We start from the raw sequence: 17,143 nt of genomic DNA on the forward strand, positions 1-17,143 counted from the left end.
TAAAGCTAGCTAGCATAAGTTCATAGTTCATAACATTCATAGTATAACTCCGTGCTCCGCTTCGTTTGAATTTTTCTGGTGAGCTCGCGGTTTCTAGACACAAGCTTGTGTTTGTGCGCGCACGTTTGTCTCTCTTCATATAAATATCTGTGTGTTATGTGTGTGTACACCGAGGGCAAAAGATAATTATTAATGTGCATGATTTAGAGACAGAAATAACAAGCCAGCATATAAGATCAATGACATAAGACTAATTCCTTCAATTGACTTTCAGGCGCAGCTCGGAAAAATGTGCATTTTCTGAAGAAATTTTAATTTTAACAGCAAAAAATTGACCCTATGCCAAACTTAGTCGCTAATGGCTGGTCTGTAGACTGTTTGGTATGTCATGTTACGTATTTCTTGGTTTTTCTATGTAATGTGTTTTATAGAGAAGTAACATTATTCTTTTTTTTCTGTATGCTTTCAGAACCACAGATCGCTCCATCCATTCCATGGCTGAAGCATACATTTTCATTTAATCTGAACAGGTATCATTTTGCATTTACACTGCACATCCTTTTTAAACATTTCATAATAATCTAGACTCTCCCTCATTATCCTCTCATTCACCTTGCTGATGTGTTGAGGACTTGATAAAAGAATACATGGTATGTCCATATCTGTTCTGTCTCTACATGAGATGCAGTCTCTTGATGTAAATTTGACAACTCTGCTATTAAATGCAGTGATTAATGTAGGACAGCAACGATTAATCAACTCATCAAGTTAATATCTTAGGGTTCTGTATTGTTTTCTTTTTTTTTCTTGGGCTTTGTGGAACATTTATGAAAATGTTCCACCATTGATATAATTTAATGATTATGCAATTCACAATCTGATTAGTCAAATAATTGTTCTAATAGTCTGTGACCAAACAACTATCAAAATAGTAGTTTATTATGGTCAAAGATTTATCAGGTGTGCCAGACTTCAATTCTTCACTTGTACATTTTGTTCCATATTTTACCTCAAGATATCCCAGAAAGATGAAGCTGAGGAAGAGCTGCAGAGTACAACCATGGCACTCTTCATCTTCAGGGACAACTCAAGCCTCCTACATCAGCCTCGAGACATCGGGATAATCATTGATGGTGTGGAAGTCCTGAATGAGTTGCCTTCTGTGGCAGCTGGAGAGGCAATGGTCTTTGGACTCTGTTATGCTCTTAATATGGAATATCCACGAGGATTCAGGTTCACCTTTGAGGCTCTTCAAAAGATTATGATGGAGCTTGACTTTAACAAGATGACCTCTAAGATTCGCAAACTTAATTGTGAACTTAACACTGCACAGTAGTGTGTTTGCATGCATGTGTGCATGTGTATGTGCACATGCATGTGCATGTGTGCTTGGTTATTTTGCTTGGTTGGCCTGCAGTGGTATTCTACATTCAAAATTTATAAGAACACCCATTTGAAAGGGAGATTTAAGTTGATTTCATTGATACATGTGTAGATTTTTTTTTTTTTTTTACATTGTACAGGCACAGTGCACATATAAACATTTTTGAGTACTTGCAAATTGGTTTAAAAATAGTTTTTATAATGGTTTTATGCCAGTTTTAGACAGGTTGCAGGTTTTATACTGGTTTTCAAAAGATTGCAGGTTTTATACTGGTTTTCAAAAGATTGCAGGTTTTATAAAACAAACATTTCTCTAATCATTTCTGCCGTAGCACTAAATCTGTATATTACTAATCCTCTCTATTGATTATAGTTAAAATGGTTTGGAACAATAAATAATTTTGAAATAATTGGTTGGCCAACTGTCTTGTTTTTTATAGGAAATGCAGAGCATTTTTGAACTGAAATGAAATGTAAAAAATATAGTTTGAATATATGTAAATCAATTACCTGGCTTCAACACAAACATATTAGTTCATGTTAATTTGGTTCGATGTGAATACATTAGGTTGGTTAAATTTCAATATATTAGCTTGGTTCAATAATTAAAATATGGTTCTATGTAAAAAAAATCAATTTGGATCAATGCAAAATTTAAAGTTTCAGTCAAGTCTAGTAATATTGTTTATATCAACATAAAAGTATCAGGTCATATCAAGTGACTCAATTTGGATTCTATAAAGCCAAATATTTTGGATGTGACAATTGGACATCATTTTTTTTAATTTGAATAGGGTTATTTTTTTTACAGTGTAGTTTATTTCTCACAGTTTTTTAAAAATTCTCTTGCTTTATGGTTCTTAGCGCTGTTACCAGTCTTTGCATTTATCATCATTTTTTCTCTTTTTTCTTTCATGTTACACAAACATGATTACATATTGCATATGAATCAAGGTTGCGCAGAGGTGGTTGCATTTCCCAGACAATCATGCAAAATATATACATTTCTTTTTTTAAAAAATGACATGGTGCGACAGGACTGTAGCACAGTAATACAGCAACATCAGAGGCAAATTCCATTCAAGTTTTGCAAGCCTAGCTTTGAACTTTATTTAAATAAACGGCAGTGACTCGTTATGACAAGGATCATTCTTAATCTCACTCAAACCATGCTGAACGGCTCTAACCCAATTAGGAACATAGGGTTGTTGTTTTTTTTGTTTTTTTTAAAAAGAAAAGAAAAACATAACTGAACACAACAGTATGTCAGTGCAGTGACTAATCAGGCAGTACAGTTTCAGGAACCGTTTTAACTGAGGCAGGATGGCATTTTGGTTTTTAAATGGGCATTTAAAACCTGAAATAATCCTAAAGGCTTAGACAAAAAGGTGACATTTGTTTTCGAAATTGAGGTGATGGGCATCTTAGTCGCTGTCACTCCTCTCTCCTCTCTGGAGCAGCCTCTTTCCACTGGAGGGCACGGGAACCTCATGCTTCACTGAGACCTTTGACTTGCTTTTGCTGTCCTTGTCAAGCAGCTCCAAACCGTCATTGATCTTCTTCAACATCTCGTAACGCTCACGCCCACGAACAGGGAGGAGAAAAACCTCCTTGTCGTCCCCCTCAGCACTGGAGGTACATTTGGACTTCTTTGTGGATGTGGTGTCAGGAGGTGGTGCGCTCTTTCGTTTTTTCGCCTCTTTGGTGCCGCTCTCCTTCTTCTGTTTATTGTCCTCCTGTAGCTGTAACAAAGAGGGACGAAATAACAAAAAAGAGAAACATATTTGTCAAGTAATTTTACCCCCCCCCCCAAAAGTGGCATTTAACATGATGATATTCTACTGCCTTCTGGGGGAGGGAAGGAACAGCGGTTTTTCTTTTGAGTTTATATTCAAGTTTTCTCCTTCTTGCCCCCTCTGGTGTACAATTTCTTCCTTTTTCCTGTTTAAAAAGAGTTCACATATTTTGTCATTTGACTGTAAGCAGTGCAAGGAGGAGATGCTCGCTTTTTGCATGACAGTCTGCCACTTCAGTCTTCCCTTTCTTTATAAGGCTGGAAAATACTTCAGACCCCACCTCAGGCAGTAAGGGGCCTGAGGTGGGGTCTGAACTGTGGGTACTGGTATGAGGAGAGAAGGGGGACAGGACTGGATAGTGGCTTAAAGTTGGGATTTGGTTTGATTAGGTGAGCCGGTTTTTGGTTGTGTCTGCTTATGATTTGAAACAGGTCTGAAATGAGAGAAAGAGGAGTTTGTTCCTGGGGAATTATAAGACAGTGGTGTCCCGTTTTCCTTCTCATTAATCATATGAGAAGAATGAAGGCGTTTTAAAGATTTTTGAGTTGAGGTTTGTCCTTCTCTTTGGTTTTTCTGTGTGTTTTTTTTTTTCAAATCCACAGCAAGTGTCACTGTCTCTCTCTGAGTGCGCAAAACTTTTTTTCTTATGCACACCATTAAAAAAAAAAAAAGTTGGGCGCACCCAAATCAGCGTTCAAAGATTGATGGCTCCCTGTCAGAGCACTGGCTATGAATTTCAGATCGATCAGGCCTTAACTTGACAAAAAAGTTATCAATCGTTCTTTTCATCTTTTCTCATTGCCCACGGTCAGTTATATCCACTTCTGTCGGTCCTAGGATATTCACAAGGCCTGTGTATCATCACTGATTTCTATAATCCACTTGATTCCGCTTCACAAGGTCCAGATTCGATTTGGTGCAATTTTTACTCAGAAAGTGAGAGATCTTATAATTCTGATCATTTATCAGTACTGACACTAAACTTTATCAGAGATGTGACCATCACAGCACATGCCGTTGTGTCAAAGTAACTGAGAATAAAATAAAATAAAAAACATAAAGGAGATTTTCCTGGCATGGATTTTATAGCAGATAACCTTAAAAATATTCTGCAATTATACCCAATTTGAAAAAGTTTACATTTCTTCAGTATTAAACAGCAGAAATTATTCTTTCTTGTCCGAGGTCATTTAAGTACAAAGAAAAGAAAAGACAGCGGCCGCCAGCGCTGTAAACAACGGTAGACTGATGGGTAATAAGCGAATGAGTAATGCAGAAAACACATGTTTGAGATGGGAAACTTTTCTTGAAGTACAGAGCGAGAGCTGTGCATGAACTGTGGTTTTTATCGTGTTGGAAGCAAAACAGCAAAAGTAATAGGGAATTAACGACGATATTTATCAAATGTGAAGCATAGTTTGGTTCTTCTTTTGCTGCTGGCCTAGTGAATTTTGGTTGAAGAGAGACAAAACCTGCAGCCCAGAATCTTGCGCAAAAAAGACGTAAAGACGATTCAGACACGACGAATCAGAATTAGTGAGCTTTTGGCTTTCAGCCCCGACGGCGGCTAAGCTAATTCTGATGCGCCGGTCCGCTCTGTGTTTACCGTTTCCTGCTCTCATTCGCTGGTTGTTGTTGAAATAGTTTTGTGAGCTTTAGCCTGAGACTCTGGCGTTTCTGGTAAAATACATTTATATTCATTCAATTCAGGATTTAATGAATCGGTATCGCTTCATTCAAGCTACTCACCTTTCTCTATCCACCTGCACTTTCAGCTGGACCAAGGACATTTCCAGAGGTCCCGCCCCTGACTATCTCTGATTGGTTTAGACCACGAAGGGCAATGACGTGTGTCTGTTGTTGATCACATGGATGTCGGTGGCAAATTTTACAAACACTTCTCATAATGACTAACTACTCCTGACATTTTTGAGATGTTAGCTCTTTATACAACGAAGTTATAGTGCGATACAAATAATATCAGGCTGATCCTGCCACAATTTGTTCCCCCTGTGTAAATCACGGACAAACAGTATCCCACATTGCTGATTTTTCATTCACAAACACTTCTTATTATGACGCATTACTCCTGAAACTTTAGAGGATTTAGCTCTTTTTAGAGTAAAGTTACAGGAGAATAAAAATAGTTATCAGCCAAAATGTTAATGTTTTATTAAAATAATCCCATCTGATACCCCGTGAGATGAGATAACTCTTTAATGTCATTGCACAGTCATACATAGTACAGTAGTACAATGAAACTGGAAAACTGTCCTACGTCGGCTTTTCCATATATATATATAATTTTCTGTTGTATGGTAATGTAACGATACTAATTTTTCACAAAATGAAAACATCAGTACTTCCTGCGTGCTCCCAGCACAGGGGAAACAAATTCTGTCGGGGATACCTACTTTGGCACAACAGATCCAAGTATAAAAACAATAACAAATACAATTTCTAGGTTCCATAACAGTTTTTATCATTACTTTATTGTGGATTAGGTGAAGAATTGTTAAATGTGGACAATTTAAATAATAGACTAATGCAATAGCAAATTGTGCCTTTTTCTCAGATGGACAGCAGATGGAGTTAGAGGAGATGAGGTAGGAAGAGAGGCAAAGATTGAGTCATGGGCAGAGCCTAGTTTATTTCTCATAGTTTTTTAAAAATTCTCTTGCTTTATGGTTCTTTGCGCTGTTACCAGTCTTTGCATTTATCATCGTTTTAAGTGTCTTGATTTTAACTGGATCTAAAAGGCTTGGATCTCCACATCGTTGGTGGGAGAAGGTTATCAGGGTGGCTTCAAAATTTGCGACCACACGTTTGCTTTGCATTTTCCCCACCAAGTTGAAGTCACTGATTTTGCTGTTCCAGACTTTTGGAATCTCAGCTGAAACCCACATTCGCCAGGGTAATCTGTCGTAACCGGAACAGTGGAGGCTGCAGGTGTAATGCCGTCTTTTTGCAAAATGTCATTTGGCAGCTCAAAGAGATTTTCACCAAAGTTTTCAGCTAATTGCTGCTCATTGATGATCTGAAACATCTCCATGGTGTCATCTGGCCTCCAGGTTTCATCATGACCCGTTGTATTGCTGTTCACGGTTGAGGTAGTGTCCAAACTGACGGACAGAGATTCAGTCACAGGTAGCTGTTCCCACAGCTCTTTAAATGAATTCTGGCTGAAGGGTAGATTCTGATTAAAAACCAAAATGCCATCCTGCCTCAGTTAAAAAGGTTCCTAAAACTGTACTGCCTGATCAGTCACTGTACACTGTTAGGGTTAGGTTGTGGAAGATAATCCCTTCTCCGAGAGGAAAAGGAGCGTACCCGTACCCGTCCCAGAACACTTGGCGGTCACGTTGGCGCCGGCGGCCATAGTGCACCACAGTCCAGCCGTTTTCCATGGCGTCCAGTCTTTTTTTCTTTTCCTCTTTTTTAAATTGTCTTTCAAAAAATCAAATGTTCTTCAAAAAAATATCTATTTAAGTTAATGTGAACCAAAAACGGGAGATTTTTTTTTCTTTTGTGTCCTTTCTCACTGTCCCTGTTGCCCAGTTTTTCTGTTCCTTCATCTTTCTCTCTCATCTCTCTCATCTTTCTCTTTCCCCCAACACTGTTTGTCCCGTCATGAACAACTGAAAATAAAATTTAATAAATAGTAACAACAAACGTTGATCAAATTGTTTTAATTTTCATTATTCAACATTTGCACAGTATTCAGGTGAGTATTCGCTACGACCAGGTAAGTATGTAGGTAGGTGTGTGCTTGGTGAACAGGTATGTATTCAGGTAACTTTGTGGGGAAGGCGTCACGGTGTGCAACTTGGAGTCACGCGCTGCACTCCGGGGATGGATGCACACAAGAGAATTTATTAACGTACAGTGTCCAACAAGTGTATATACAAAAGGTGAAACGGGCATGGCTCCGGGGGGAAATCCAGGGGAAAACTCTCGTTTCTCTCCAAACAATCACAGGAATCCACTCGAACACTCGCCACTCAGGGAACACCAGGGAAAACAGTCCAGAGGGTCTGCGCATAAGGAAACGCTTGTTAGTTTCAAACACACAACGACACGGAAAAACACTTGCTAGAATTTCACTTACGCGATTCTTACAAATCCAGCGAAAAACAACCGTTGTTTCCTGGCTTAAATGCAATCCACACTGACGAGGCACAGGTGTTTCTTCCTCCGAGAGCTGGCCCGAGGGCGTAAACCCGTAATCAGTTCCGCCCTGGAGAGAGAGATAGTGATAGGGAGAGAAACACCTGATCAGCGACCAGCTGAACCTCCAGGCAGTGACAGGAGGGTGAGGGACAGGAAGTATACTGCTCTGTCCTTCACTGTTATGGCCTGGAGGTTCAGCTGGTCGCTGATCAGCTGCTGGACTCTTTGGTTGTGTCCCAGAGGGACACGTAAGCCCTCACGCCACGTCAAGGCAGAGTCCATGTGAGGGGTGGTTTTTTTTTTTGGTTTTTTTTTATTTTAAATACCTCTATTTACAGTGGAACTTGTGAACACCACAAAATGAACTGAGATCACACTTCTTCAAGATCAACTACAACAGAAATCAAATTCACACTTGTCTTAAAGTGGATTCAAAAGATAAACAAATATGTCCTACTGTGCTAGTTCTAAGCATAAAGTCAAAATAAAGAAAGGACATGATTAGAACAGGAAATCAGCTTGTATGCCTATGCATCCCTGAGAAGGTCTCTTCGCTTTCTCCCAAAGCCCTTGTACGACCTTGCAGGTAGTCTTGCTGCTTTGCATTGTCCGACATACTCCTTGTACGCCACGCCAGTGGAGATTGTTGGATCAAGGTTGATAAATCCCTCTTCCTGCTGTGTCCAGTGTCTGCTGGTTTGAGCGGGCATGTACACAGCTCTCGTCTGCAATAGGTCAGGTTCCTCATCCTCTTCAAGTACAGGTGCATCCTCTTCCTCCATCTCCAGGGGGAGATCTGGAGGCAACTTTTTCTCCGCATGGGGTTTTGGGTTCCCCATTCGATAAAGAATGTCATAGTGGAGCTTATAGAGAGTGAAGCCGAAAACCTTTTCACAGACTGACGTTGAAAGGATCCTGTACTTTTGGAGCTCTGCCTGTGTCATCTTCAGCTCCAGGAGTAGGTCCTTCACTTTCTCATATGACACAAAATCCTTATTCATGATAAGTCCCACTGAGCTGACCAGCACCAAGACCTTGTTCCGTGTGTGTTTTTCAGTCTTCCCCGGAATCCTCTTCATCACTTGCGCCAGCCATGGCATTCCATGCTCTCTGTACCTTTCAAGGGTCCTGGCGTAGCACAGTCCACGGCGCTCCATCTCCATGGCCACATCTCCCACTATGGCCATGGCCTGGGACTCGATGGAAGGCTCCCTGTCTTCATTATGTATCTCTACATAATCAATCAAGTTCCAAGAAGCCCTCCTTGTTCCCTTTATGTCGCGGTACTTAATGTCTGGGAACCACCTGACCTTCAGCTCAAGGAATCCTGCTCTCAGGCATTCTTGTACATTCTTCCCTTCCCCTTCAACAAGCTTCCTCGCCCGGGCAAAGGTGAATGGGGTCGGGAAGGAGTCTCTGGTGGCCAGGTTCTCCGTCAGTGCAGCCAGATTAATGTGTCCCTTTAGATTCTCTGGGCATTTTTCCCCTTGCAGCTCTGAGATGAAGATGCCGTCGTTCCTCCTGAAGAGGTCTTTCAGCAGGAGTTTCACAAGCTCAGGTCCCAGCACGGAAGGCTCGCACTCGAGAGTCAATGTGAGAGCAAATAGCCTCTCGATTCTTTTCATCTGGAGTGTGTCCCTTGTCCAGTGTGCCAGAGGAGGTGGGCAGTCGTCAACAGCTGCACCAGTTGCTGCACCCAGGCCCATGAAGCCCCGCATGTTGGTTGCACTGAATTCGTGCAGCGAGCTGGTCCCGAGTGCTGCAGAGTACTGTCTGTCCATGTTGGACAAGGGGTGCCCGTATAATGCCTCCTCCAGCGCAAGCTCCAGCTGGAATGCCTTCCACACTGGGAGAAAGCCGCCTTTGCCTGTGTGCTTCTCCCCAAGTTGCCGGAGCTGGTCAGCCATATACTTTAGACAGCGAGACAGTATTTCATTCACGCTTGGCTGTTCCTGTTCCCGTTTAAAGGGTACAACGAGGGGGAAGTCCGTCAGGCACTTATGTAATGCACTCAAGTCGAAGAATGAGCATGCATAAACAATGTCTGTAAAGTCTGCCAGTTCCTTCCCTTCTATCCCCTCCACGATCTCTATTCTCAGGTTATAATTACCTGCTGCCTTCCTGGCCAAGTCCATCATGTGGATGTAGTAGTCCTCAGCTCTGGTGGCCACCGCCTGAACGTAATTCGGGTGGCCGAGGCCACCAGTGACGATCAATCCACTAATGGGGTGCCGGAATGTGGACATATAATGAGTGTGTGGGCTGTCCACATAAACTTGCCAGAAGGTGACGTTAGGCCTAGTGGCAATCTCTGCCAAAGCTGGCAAGATGTCCGGTGGGTGCTGGTCAAGTTCTGTCTGCACGTTAACACACTCGTGCATGGACATGGACGTGAAGAGCCTAGCTCTGGGTCCAAACATCCTTTCCAGTCCTGCTCTTGACCAGAAAAGTGTGGTGTGAGGGTCCAGTGGTATGAGGTTGCAGGCCACGTGCAGAGAACATCGCACAACCTCGTCAGGGTCAGCTACTTCCCACAAATGAAAGGGGTCCCTTGTCTTTTGTCCAAATTTATAGACAAAGAACCGGACTTCCAATGTTGGATGCTCCGGCAACATCCTCTTCGCTTCATCCAGTTTGGAGAGTACGAACGTTTGATCCTGTGGCAATACGTTCATGCTCCCCTTGTTGTGAATGATGGTCTTCTGCAGCGTGGGTCTGCTCAGGTCTTCCAGTGGAAGGTCTTTGAGCAACTCAACAAATTTTGTTAAGATGCCATTAACAAGGTCCACCGTGTGTCTTGGTAAATAGTCAGCCATTTTACAGACTCTGTCCACCACCACAAGGGACTTGGGAATTACTATAGCTTCTAACTTGAATCCCCCGTCCAGGTAGGCAAAATCAAAGCCTCTTACCTTTCGCAGCACTTTTAAGCCCTCCACAGACAACTTACTAAGGTCAAAGTGTTTCTTTATGGTGTGCCAGGAGTTTTTCAGCTGGTGCATTTTGAAGGGTGCCATGTTCAACCTAGAAAAGGGTATATGCAGGCCTTCCAAGTTTTTTAGTTCAACCACCACTCCGTCGTAATCAAATTTACTCCAAACACGTCTCGTTGGATCCTCAACTGTCGTTGCCTGCAATGGAATGAAAATGTTGGGGTCCAGGAGGAAATCCTCAACGCTTTTAGATCTGGCGAAAGCATCCGCCAAACCCTTCATGTTTTCGACACCAACGTCCTCCATGGCTGTTGTGTTCTGGAAAGAACAGAAAGTATAATCAGGTAAGTAAAAAAGAAGTGAAACAATGTAACTGAAAAACTGTTAAACCAGGAAAGACAAAAAAAGTGTAATCATGTAAGTAAAACACATTAAAATCAAGTAAGTAAAGAACAGGAAAGAGCAATTTGCAACAGTTAAGAATATGCCAAAAATATTACCTGTATTGTAAATACAGTCTTTCAAGACAGCAGATAAAAAAAGAAAAGTTGTGTGTCTTAGTTAACCAAGACGCTGTGGTCATAAATCCAGAGACACTGCTCCTCTGAGTTTCAGGGCATGAATGACTGAGCTGAGCACTCCTCCCCTTATATAGGGTCCAGTCAAAAGTTGCCGCCATAGGAAATGAATGTCGTTCAGTGAATGAGCCAGTGAACGACAACCCCTGAACGACACTCACTGAATAACCCACTCAACGACACTGACTGAATGAGCCAGTGAACGACACCCACTCAACAACACTGTTATTAGGAAAATTGTGCTTAGTAGTCAGTATAATCTTTTAACACTAGCATCCCCAGGCTTCTACCTTTCTACCTATAAAACCCGAGAGCAGTCAAATGGTGGAAGTGGAAGCTAAATTGGCTAAATTGACCGCGGAGTCATCATTTTGCGTTTCTACCTTTAAAAGCCGGAGAGCAGTCAGTCAAATGCTGGAGTCGTTCATATGTATATTAGGTCGTTACCTAGGAATTCTGGAGGGAGGGGAGTGGGGGTGAGTGATTGAGGGGGTGGGGGAGTGGAGTGTTTCAGTTTGCCATCTTAGGGAGAAATCAACACGTCCTTTGTATGTCCTTTGTTGCTGACATTTATTGATGAAAACAGTACAAAAAACCAACCATTTGTACACATATTTACAAATAATGATAAAAAGTGAGTGAGTACATTTCAACATTTTCAGCAATCACTCACAATCCTGGCACTGCCACGGTATCTGTCGTCTGCATTTCCCACATGTGTACCTGTAGCAGTGAACACATCGCACAGTGGCCTGATTTTTTTTGCATCTGTGTACTTGGATTTTAGGTCGCAAGCCACCCAAAACTTGCTCCATGTACCACTCAGCAGGCCATTTGTAAATATGTGTACAAATGGTTGGTTTTTTGTACTGTTTTCATCAATAAATGTCAGCAACAAAGGACATACACCCATGTGTGTTGATTTCTCCCTAAGATGGCAAACTGAAACACTCCAAGTTGGTGACTTTTGGAGATTTGTTTCCCTGGATGATTGAGAATGCATCAAGATGAAACACAAAAGGAAGCTCACCGCTTTTAGCAGCTCCCCCACCCCCTCAATCACTCACTGAGTGATTGAGGGGGTGGGGGAGTGGAGTGTTTCAGTGTTTCAGTTTGCCATCTTAGGGAGAAATCAACACACATGGGTGTATGTCCTTTGTTGCTGACATTTATTGATGAAAACAGTACAAAAAACCAACCATTTGTACACATATTTACAAATGGCCTGCTGAGTGGTGCATGGAGCATGTTCATTGGTTCATGGACCTCCCTGAACTAATGGCATTTATTGCAATTGTCATCTTGCAGGGGGTTTACAGGGTTCCATCGGTAAATGACTGCTGGTCAGCAAACCTGGGAAACCCACAGATAATTGGAACTATGGCACGAAACCGCTTCCAAGACATCATGCAACACTCCACTCCCCCACCCCCTCAATCACTCACCCCCACTCCCCTCCCTCCAGAATTCCTAGGTAACGACCTAATATACATATGAACGACTCCAGCATTTGACTGACTGCTCTCCGGCTTTTAAAGGTAGAAACGCAAAATGATGACTCCGCAGGGGTCTAAGGTAGAAAACCAAAATGACTGCTCTCCGGGGGTCTAAGTGCTAATGATATAAGTTTGCATATGGTAGAATGCTGCATGTAATCATTTGTGTGTAGAAGTATATGGTAAATATATAAATAATAAATATACAAGTATATAGTTGGTGGCATATTGAAAGAATGTCTCATCCTAGGAGGTCTGTAACATTTTAGGATGTTCACCCCCACATCCTAGGAGCATGAGAGAGGTCGTACCTTGTCTTATTCTCAGTTCTGGAGACTGCACTTTTGCTAGCAAGAAGTTTCTCTTCTCTGAGTCTTTACTGAAGAAGTGTTTTAGACTATATTTCTTAACAGACACTGACTGCATGAGCCAGTGAACGACACCCACTGAACGACACTCACTGAATGAGCCATTGAACGACTCATTGAATGAGCCAGTGAACGACACCCACTCAACGACACTGACTGAATGAGCCAGTGAACGACATCCACTGAACGTCCCAAATGTTATTCTATGTAATAATTTCTGAAAAACCTTTAGGTATTTATTTTATAAAGTGCATTAGTTATGATTTCAAGTATGGTTTTAGGAAATTTTTCCTCCATATGTACAATTATATAAACATACAGACACACAGACACCTTTTAAGCCCTTGTCCTCTGATCAGGTGTCCATGTAGCATTTACCTGGACCACTGTCGCCAAACCATCTGTTTCATAATACATGTAATGTTTAATCCGCACTGGTCACTCCACTTTATTGTCATTGATATTTATATTTAAAAGTGCAATACTGTAATTTTCTGCTGCTCATTCCTGTGCAATATCCCATCTGCCCTCCCGTCATATTTCTTTTCAAGATTTTCTTATTTAATCACTAGTGTACATATATTTATAGATACATATATATTTAGTCATCTTTTCTCTTTTACCATGTCTCTCTAATATTTTGCTCCTTACTATTTTTCTATTTTCTTATTATTTTATTTTCCTATATTTTCTCCTACTGTATCAAGCTGCTGAGTGACTGCTGCTCGTCAAACACATTTCATTGCAATGTTGACCCTGTGCTAACTTGCATATGACAAATAAAACTGAAAACTGAAAACATGTAAGCTTTTTCTCTTTGGTTTGTTTGAGCGTTTGTTTTTTAAATACACAGCAAGTGTCACACACTCTCTCTCTCTCTCTCTCTCTCTCTCTGTCTGTCTGTCACACACACACACACCTCCACATTCCAATCTAAGGAACAAACGCTCACTGAATTATAAATAAAGACCGGGGCAGTTCCTCAAGGCAAGGCAAGGCAAATTTATTTGTATAGCACAATTCAACAACAAGGTGATTCAAAGTGCTTTACAGAGACATTAGAAACAAAAACAAATAAAAAGCATGATTTAAAATAGATTAAAACAAGCAAAGAAACAAACTAACTAATTAACAAACAAACAAACAAAACAGTATATAAAATCAAAACAGATCAGCATCAGAACTTTAAAGTCTATCCTCTGACGGACAGGCAGCCAGTGTAAAGACCTCAGAGCTGGACTGATGTGGTCCACTTTTTTGGTCTTAGTGAGGACTCGAGCAGCAGAGTTCTGAATGAGCTGTAGTTGTCTGACTGATTTTTTAGGTAGACCTGTAAAGATGCTGTTACAGTAATCAAGCCTACTAAAGATGAATGCATGGACTAGTTTTTCCAGGTCCTGTTGAGACATCAGATCTTTTATCCTTGAAATATTCTTGAGGTGATAGTAAGCTGACTTTGTTATTGTCTTAATGTGTTTTTCTTTTCTTTTTCAAGTTTAGGTCTGCATCCATCACTACACCCAAATTTCTCGCCTGGTTTGTGGTTTTTAGATGTATAGATTGAAGTTCTCTGGTGACCTGTAATCGTTTTTCTTTGGCGCCAAAGACTATTACCTCAGTTTTGTTTTTGTTTAGCTGGAGAAAATTGTGGCACAACCAGTCATTAATTTCCTCAATGCATTTACCAAGAGCCTGTACAGGGCCTTGGTCTCCTTATTTATCTTATTTATCCAAAGTGCGACACCTGAGCGCAGACCCGGGCTGTTAAACAAATATGAGTCAATGCAGATGTCAGACAGACTGTCCAAATTCTCCCAAAGAATCTGCAGGCACCTGTTTAAAATTGGCTTAGGATAGAAAATTCTAAGTCTATTATTGAGATATTCTTATTTTCTGTTAGTAGTTAATCTTTCAAATGACAAGAGATAATGCCTAGATATCTCACCTCATCTTTCATCTGTGTATTACATATTAACTGCAGGAGACACTCATGTAGAGCTAGTATCTCACATTTATTATTATTATTGTTATTATTCATCTGTAAACCTGACGTGTTTCATAATCACCTTGGCTATGTTAATCATCATGCTCTTCAGGAGGCATCAAGACGCGGGGAACACAAATGAGAAATTAAAATGGAGCCACAGTGGAAGCAAAACCAGACACCTGAACATGGAAACACAAGACTTTCACAATAAAACACGAAACAGTGAACGTAAATAATACAATATGAAGCAGAGTGAAATTTGGAAACATCACACTTTATTTCAATACGTAAATTAAAACAAAACAAAACAAAACAAAAAACCCTCAAACCACATTTAAATTACATGCAAGACAATGTAAAAACAGCTGTGTTTTTTAAGAATAAAATCACTACATAAAAAAGCCCATGCAAAGAGAATAGGAAAAGAACAGATAAAATGAAAGTCAGCTGTCCAGCCACTCCAAGTCTTCCCCTTCACCACCATAAGATTTCCGAGTTACCCCGTAGTCCCATAACACCTCCTCACCAACTGCGATGTCCTTCAGGGCAATGAAAAGTATTGTCTCCTGAGGTCCTGCAGGGAAGTTCATTGTAAACTTCTGGGGCTTGATGTTTGGATTTTTTCGGGAATGGTTCATTCGCCTCCCATAGGTGTCAATGTCGGGATGACAGGCACAGGGGAATGCAGTGGCATCGATGCACATCCCTCGGTCACACTCGTCCCTGAAGAAGAACAGATACCCCGACTGGGGCCTCCGTTTCCCTTCTGCTTCAGTGATATATGTCCCGTGGTAATCGCACACTATATCCCCTTTGTGGAAAGGCATAAGTGCGATCACACCTGTAAGTTGAAAGATACCATCGGTCATGACAGGGCTCTTAGAAACGTTCACTTGCAATTTGTCTAAATGTTGTGTGCATTTTACCTTTGCCCTTCCGTTCCCCGAAGTCTTGCAAAGCCAGGCCCTTCCACTTCTGCTCTGCAATCGAAGACATGAGGGACTGGTTGTCTTGTATACTGGGCTGCGGAACAACCCAGGCCTGCAAGATGGCATTGACAGTGGGCTTGTTGGTGTGCCATTTCTCCTTGTCCAAAGCCATCTGCACACGTGCAGGCTGAGGTGGGTTTCCTCTTCTGCCAACTGACTGACCTAAATGAAGTGGTCACAAAGCGACGTACAAGAAATAATGCAAGTGATTATTGCGGCTTAAAAATGAAAAATCAACCATATGCATTTTAGTCAATCACGTATTTGTACCTTAAAATATTCCTTATATTTATAATTGAGCTATCTGTGTATATTTGGGTGTACAACATTGAGTGGGTTATACTTACATGTATTGTATTATTTAATTAGTTCAGACTGTTACTGCTATTGTCTCTACACAAGTGTAACCCACATAATTTTCTTAGAGATTATTAAAGTATTTTCATTCTGAAATACATACAAAACAAACAAAGCAATGCAACAGAAGCAGCTCCATTAACATGACATGCCCAGGCCTTACCGAGAATGTACCCAACTCTTTTCTTCAGCTGAATATCCCTCCATTTCTTGTAGTGGTGTCTGTGCTGTGGAAAGCCAGCCTGTACACACTGCCGTTTGGATGGTGGCTCTCCATTCAGGGTGACCGGGAAGGCCTGGAGGAAGGCATCCCATTCTTGGAGTGGCAGGTGCGTAGATGATGTGCTACATGAAAGGTGTAGAGGAGGGGATGCATCAAATCCATCAAAAGTTTTTAAATGTGGAAACGTGTAACACAGGTTGACTTGTGGTAGTGTGTGATATTTTTAAAAAAAAAGTGTACCTGGCCTGTCCTGGTGTCGGTAGTCCTACTGAGCTTGATGCTGACTCAGCCATAGCATCCCCAGGTTCAGTGCTCAGGTATCTGTGGTTTTTAATGCATGCAAATTAATTAGAGCCAAGAGAGATGAAAAAACCAAAATACAAGGGGCGAACATCTCTGACATACAGCAACATATGTGGCTGACTGTTATGAGTCCAGGGTTAGGGTTTCTCTGTCAGATCAAAGAAACAAATCTTTCTTAATATGCTATTGATCCAGTTAGGTCAAGCACTCACCTCGCTCTCAGGCGTTTTACATCTAATGATGGGTTGGACAGTGGGACCCCACATTCTCCTAGGAAGAACTTGCCCCTGTCATCGCTGCCAGCAATTTGATTTTCCAAGGACACTGGACGGATGTTCCTAAAATAGCAGTCCAACAACTGCAGAGAAAAAAAGGAATCAATGTTAAATATCTCATAAAATCAATTCACAAGGTGCCTATAGAGCAAGAAGAGAGTCGCTGCTGAGAATGAATGACTTACTTGTTCTTCCTGGCTGGTTATCTTCAAGTTACCACTCAGCTCAACACCATCAGCTACTGCTTTCCGCGCCATCCAGTCCTCTACCTGTGTATGTAAAAAA

General features: G+C 41.3%; 2 protein-coding genes across 2 annotated transcripts in view; both read right to left on the reverse strand.

The window, feature by feature from the left end:
• Positions 1-2,418: 2,418 nt before the first annotated feature.
• LOC146609037 (cellular tumor antigen p53-like) lies at positions 2,419-6,586 on the reverse strand. Its single transcript, XM_085348706.1, has 3 exons — positions 6,510-6,586; positions 6,026-6,301; positions 2,419-3,156 (listed from the first exon to the last, which is right to left on the reverse strand). The coding sequence occupies exons 1-3, from the start codon at positions 6,584-6,586 to the stop codon at positions 2,808-2,810; spliced, it is 702 nt and encodes a 233-aa protein (XP_085204832.1). The 3' UTR covers positions 2,419-2,807.
• Positions 6,587-15,154: 8,568 nt separating this feature from the next.
• Positions 15,155-17,143, reverse strand: part of LOC146609038 (uncharacterized) — a 2,635-nt gene continuing 646 nt past the window's right edge. The window contains exons 3-8 of the mRNA XM_085348572.1: positions 17,044-17,127; positions 16,796-16,941; positions 16,521-16,601; positions 16,221-16,402; positions 15,638-15,862; positions 15,155-15,552 (exon numbers count right to left, since the gene is read on the reverse strand). Of these exons, the coding sequence (XP_085204698.1) occupies positions 15,155-15,552; positions 15,638-15,862; positions 16,221-16,402; positions 16,521-16,601; positions 16,796-16,941; positions 17,044-17,127 (1,116 nt within the window). The remainder of the gene's footprint in view (positions 15,553-15,637; positions 15,863-16,220; positions 16,403-16,520; positions 16,602-16,795; positions 16,942-17,043; positions 17,128-17,143) is intronic.

Source organism: Diplotaxodon limnothrissa, linkage group LG23 (genome assembly GCF_057381915.1).
Source record: "Diplotaxodon limnothrissa isolate DT_005_m linkage group LG23, D_limnothrissa_male_GT1.1, whole genome shotgun sequence".
Lineage (NCBI taxonomy): Eukaryota > Metazoa > Chordata > Actinopteri > Cichliformes > Cichlidae > Diplotaxodon > Diplotaxodon limnothrissa.

Coding starts and splice junctions, on each gene's coding strand:
- LOC146609037 (XM_085348706.1), bottom strand. CDS start 6,586: ATGGAAAACGGCTGGACTGTGGTGCACTATGGCCGCCGGCGCCAACGT. Junction 6,302..6,509: donor GTGTTCTGGGACGGGTACGG/GTACGCTCCTTT, acceptor TCTGTCCGTCAG/TTTGGACACTACCTCAACCG. Junction 3,157..6,025: donor AAATCAGTGACTTCAACTTG/GTGGGGAAAATG, acceptor AATATGTTTCTC/TTTTTTGTTATTTCGTCCCT.